The 5565-nt window shown below is 52.1% G+C and overlaps 1 protein-coding gene across 1 annotated transcript in view; it reads left to right on the top strand.

Annotated features, from left to right (window-relative positions):
- The window catches only part of GYG2 (glycogenin 2), a 52474-nt gene that overhangs the window by 33963 nt on the left and 12946 nt on the right, over nt 1-5565 (top strand). The window contains exons 5-7 of the mRNA XM_007958917.1: nt 2582-2744; nt 3670-3802; nt 4539-4761. Of these exons, the coding sequence (XP_007957108.1) occupies nt 2582-2744; nt 3670-3802; nt 4539-4761 (519 nt within the window). The remainder of the gene's footprint in view (nt 1-2581; nt 2745-3669; nt 3803-4538; nt 4762-5565) is intronic.

Genomic DNA, 5565 nt, shown 5'->3' with positions numbered 1-5565 from the left:
GAGTGGAACTGCCCCCAGAGTTCCCAAGGGTGTCAGTCTTTATGGGAGCTGATCACCAGGTGTGTGTTCATGGAGCTGCTGGGTAGGTTTGCACTGCTGACCTTTTGGCTAGCAGCTGAGCACTTAACCATTGTGCCACCAGGGGTTCTTCCTGCATCTCTGCCAGCAGCTTCCCTGTGGAGGGTACAGACCACACTGTGACATCATCAGAGAGGTGACACCCGGATGACTGTGTACAGAATTTGTGTGCAGAGTTTCTGCACAAATTTATTATTTTGGGGACAGTTGCCCTGTAGTGAGAACAAGACCATGTTGTGTGAGCCCAGCTTCTGTGGATCAATATACCTGCAAGGCTAAAACTCTGGGCTGATGTACATTTTGCACCTTCTCACACACTCCGTTCAGAGCGGTCATTGTTACCTGACTACAAGGATGGTTTGAATCGCGTGATTTTGTTGCATGCACTACGAACACGTGCTGTTTATTTTCACTGCTGGCAATGTTTTTACAGTCGCTGATTTTGTCAAATTTTTTGGTGCTTCAGCTACCTAAAAACCAAACTAAACTCACTGCCTTGAGTCATTTCTGACTCATAGTGACCCCTGTTGAGTTTCCAAGGCAGTAAATCTTTACGGAAGTGGATAGCTCCATCGTTCTTTCCCAGAGTGGCTAATGGGTTTGAACCACCGACCTTCTGGTTAGCAGGCAAGTGCCTGCACCGCCAGAGCTCCTGGTTTAGCTACAGTATTGTGGTAGGTAGTATTTGTAAACCTGTATTCGTTACTTTTTTGAGGATGAAGTAGGAATTAAAAGAAAAGGAGAAAAATAAAATAGAAAAGGCTTCCCTTTAGTTACTAATGATAACATAACTAATAACGTTGTCATTTCCTATAGAAAGATTATACAAAATGATTTTGATCTCAGTATTCATATAATCTAAGAAATAGTCTATTTAAGCAGTTTACAACTGAGTTTGTCACATATTATTCTCTGATTAAATTTGCTAATAAACATGACTGTACGGTCCTGGATGGGAGGTGGTCCGTGGGGGAGGTGACACCCCGAGTTCCCACACTGCGTGGTAGCAATCCCAGCGACCCCGTGGCCCTGTGTGAGAAGCAGACAGGGCCTCCTCCAGGAGAACACTGGGCCAAATTCAGTAGCACAGACAGCAGCGGTGGGAGGTGGGCGTGTGTGACAGCTGCTGAGGGCAGAGAGGGCAGCAGGCGCCAACTGTGAACCCCACGGAGGTCTCAGCTGTGTGTGTTCTCTGCGGTCCCGTGGATTCTCACCCTGCGGACCCCAGGTGGGACACAGCAGGGTTTTCCTGGCTGCAATTTTTCCAGGATTTTTCAGGCTTTCTCTCTGGGAGCCTCTGGGTGGGTTTGAACCCTCAAGCTTTGGGTTAGCAGCTGGCTTTTTAACCACTGTGCCACCAGGGCTCCTCCGTGGTGGCCATGTTCACACGCAGCCGTGGGGAAGTCCAAATGTAGAAGGCATTGTGTGGGGGCTACTGCAGTAGGCTCTGTAAAGACAGCGAGGCGTACGGAAGAGGAGGAGGACAGGGACCATGAGATAATCATGGTTGGCCCAGGTTCAGTGCCGGGCAGGCGGCCAGTGTGTGTCACAGGGCTGCCGTGACCAGCCAGGCTCCTCAAGGCAGCTGACTGTGACCTCCTGATGGGAGCCTCTTTGCTGAGTCCCACTGGCCAGACTGATGAAGAGAATTCCATGGGGCATCGCATGATTCTCCAAAAACTCATCTAATTTTGCAGACAGCCCCACTTCTGTCACTCAAAATGCACTGGACGGTGAGCTTTATCACACAATTGCCTCCTTTGAGTAAAAGCCCAAAAGTGTCACCCCAAAATAGGACACATCCATGAACAACTGCCATCTTTGCCACGAGACTGGAAGGACTGGATGGTGCCTGGCTCCTGTGACTGAATGCTCAGTGGAAGTGTGACCAAAAGGGGGGAAAATGAGGAACAGAATGTACAATTTTCATGAAACCCAGAGTTTCTGGAATGGTTGAGGACAGGGGACTCCCCTGAAATGCCTATGCTGAGGAAATCTTCAAATCTTGATCCAAAACTCTCCCCTGCAGTCCTCTTTGAACCAACTACTACCAAGTTTAGCCTAATGAAACAAGAACCATCTGCTTGAAGCATTTGACTCTTGTAAAGAACTCTCTCTACGGGATCCAGTTGACAAAAGCAACTCGAAGGTTTAGATGAGAAGGTTAGCAAGGGACAGGGAGTCGGGTTAATGGTGGTGGGATGGTTGGAAAAGGCTGCTGGGCCTGGGCACACAACGTGAAGAAACAAGTCGGTGTTGCTGAACTGTACTTGTCCACACTGTTGAATTGGGGTGTGTTTTCTTGGGTATATTTCCACAACTCTCTTCCCCCCAAATAATCCAGGAAGTATTGATATCAGGTGGAAAAAAAAATTGGAAGACTTGGGCCCAGGTTGCCCCGCAATGCCAGGACACTCCTCGGCCCTAACGTCACTTTTCCTTTCTTCCCGGCGAACCTGAGGCAGACATGTGTTTGGACGGGTGTCCCCGTTTCCTTGTCCAGGTCCTGTCCAACATCGACGAGCTGTTTGACCGGGGAGAGCTGTCCGCGGCCCCGGACCCCGGGTGGCCGGATTGCTTCAACACTAGCGTCTTTGTCTTCCAACCCTCTCTGGAGACACACAGCCGCCTCCTGCAACACGCCGCCGACCACGGTAGCTTCGATGGTGAGCCCGGGGCTGGGGATTTGCCGGACAGGACGGGGCTCTTGTCAGCCAGGCCGCACCCCTGCCGGCCCCCATTTCCCTGGGTCTGGTTTCTCTACTGCTGCTGTACCCAAAACCAAACAAACCAACAAACAAAAAACACTGTTAGAAGGGGGTGGTTTTAAAGAAGAGAAATTCACTTCTCATTGTTCTGGAAGCTTCAAGTCCAAGTGCAGGGCATGGTTCCAGGGGTTTGACCTTCTTTATGTATTTCAGCTTGTAGTCATAGTTGTTGCCGTCAGGTGCTATGGAGTCGATTACGCCGCATACCAACCCCACGTTCAATAGAACGAAACCCTGCCTGGCCCTGCCCCAGCCCCACCATCCTTGCCACACCTGAACCCATCGCTGCAGCCACTATGTCGGTCCATCTCGTTGAGGGCCCTCCCCTTTTCTGTTGACCCTCCACTTCACCAAGCACGGCATCCTTCTCCAGGGAATGGTCCCTTCTGACAACAGGACCAAAGTAGGTGAGACCCAGTCTGGCCATTCTCGCTTCCAAGGAGCATTCCGGATGCCCTTCCTCCAGGACAGATCTGTTAGTTCTTTTAGCAGCCCATGGTACTTTCAGCATACTTTGCCAACAGCACAGTTATGACCCCAGCATTATTTTATAGTTCTATTACAATTAAATTCATTTCAGACCATGGGACCCATGGGGTTCTCATTGGTTCATGTTCAGAATAGGTCACCAGGTCTCCCTCGTAGTCTGTCTTAGTCTGGAAGCGCCACTGGAACCTGTCTCCCACGCACGACCCCCTGGCATTTGCCTCCAGCCTCACAGCCATGCACACGCCCCCCCCAGGACGGCACGCTGACAAAGTGGTGTGCTTGCGTCCCACGGCAGGCTGCCCTAACGAGCCATCGGTGTTTGTTATTGACCTAGGGGCGGATCAAGGCTTACTCAACAGTTTCTTCAGCAGCTGGTCCACGGCCGATATCCACAAGCACTTACCCTTCATTTACAACCTGAGCATGGCTTACAACATGGCTTACACCTACCACCCTGCCTTCAAACAGTGAGTCCTTGGGCCCGCCCAGCCCTGGGCCGCCCCCAGCCTTCCTCTCAGGGAAGATGCCATCTCTGCCACGTGGCACACCCGCAGCTCCCCTGCCGCCCAGCCCTCTGCAGCGTGGTTGTTGCCGATAGTTGGGGCCCAGTTGCTATAACTTAGCCATCGGCACCACCTAAGGAAACCTTAACAATATTTATGCTTACATTAATCAAATGAGTCTGGTGGGGCAGTGGGTAAGTACTGGACTGCTAACCAGAAAGTGTGAGGGTCGAACCCACCAGCCAGTCTGTGGGAGAAAGACGAGACAATCAGCTTCCATGAAGATTGACAGCCTGGGAAACCCTCTGGGCAGTTCCACTCCGTCCTCTGGGGGCGCTGTGGGTCAGAATGGACTCCAGGGCAGTGGGTGTGGTTTGGGCTTTGCTTCTGTGAAGATTGACAGCCTTGGAGACCCTGTGGGCAGTTCCACTCTGTCCTCTAGGGGCGCTGTGGGTCGGAATGGACTCCATGGCAGTGGGTGTGGTTTGGGCTTTGCTTCTGTGAAGATTGACAGCCTTGGAGACCCTGTGGGCAGTTCCACTCTGTCCTCTAGGGGCGCTGTGGGTCGGAATGGACTCCATGGCAGTGTGTATATTATCAGTAAGTTGACTCGTAACCAGTGAGTGTCTGCAGCAATGCTTCCTGTGTGTCCTTGACGGCTTCTGTGCAGGATGTCACGTCTTTTCTGTTTCCTTCTCAGGTTTGGCTCTGCGGCAAAGGTGGTGCGCTTCCTTGGCTGCAGGAAACCGTGGAGCTACAAGTACAACCCGCAGATGGGCTCGGTCGTGCAGGACGGCACAGGCACGGCCATCCCTCAGCAGCTGGCATTTCTGAATCTCTGGTGGAACATCTACCACAGCAGCGTCCTGCCTCTTTTTGAAAATCTCCGAAACGTGGCCGAGCACACGTCCCCCGGACACGCGGCAAGTTGAGCATTCTTCTTAAAACCCACGCCCTTGCTCTGGTCGCCCAGGTGCTGTCTAGTCAATTCTGACTCATGGTGTCTCACAGTGGAACTGACAGAGTAGAACTAAGTGGGGTTTTCCAAACAGGATTGCCAGGTCTTTCTTCTGAGGCACATGTGGGTGGACTTGAAACTCTATCCTGTTGTTCAGCAAGTAAGCTACCCGGGGACTCGCATGTAAATTAAAGTCCTTGGAAAACGTGTCACTTAGCTAAGTGGCAGCATTATCACGCTTATGCAGTCCTGTATGTTGGATCTGGCTGAACAAAGAGGCAGCCGAATTCTTGGACCAAGATGTACCAGTCACTACGGACCACACCACTCGCCCCCCAGTGGACCCCAAGTCAGCGCAGCCCCGTGGGTCAGAGTGGAACTGCGCCCCACAGGGTTCTCAGCGGCTCTTTTTTTGGAGGCAGATGGCCAGGCTTTTCTTGCAAGGTTCCCCTGGGTGGACTCTGACCTCGATCCTTCAGAGAGCAGCTCAGCATAGCGACCTACGCAACACTCAAGGCTTCCCCTTTACCAGCCACTCATGCATTTGCAGGAGCCCCGGTGGCACAGTGCTTACAGCACTGGCTGCCAACCGAAGAGATTGCCAGTTTCAACCCACCAGCTGCTCTGAGGGAGAAAGACGAGGCAGTCGGCTTCCGTGAAGATTGACAGCCTTGGAGACCCTGTGGTGCAGTTCCACTCTGTCCTCTAGGGGCGCTGTGGGTCAGAATGGACTCCATGGCAGTGGGTGTGGTTTGGGCTTTGCTTCTGT

Source organism: Orycteropus afer, unplaced genomic scaffold (genome assembly GCF_000298275.1).
Source record: "Orycteropus afer afer isolate SDZICR_OR568_19922 unplaced genomic scaffold, OryAfe1.0 scaffold01208, whole genome shotgun sequence".
NCBI classification, from domain to species: Eukaryota; Metazoa; Chordata; class Mammalia; order Tubulidentata; family Orycteropodidae; genus Orycteropus; species Orycteropus afer.
This window is presented reverse-complemented; position numbering and strand designations above follow the sequence as displayed.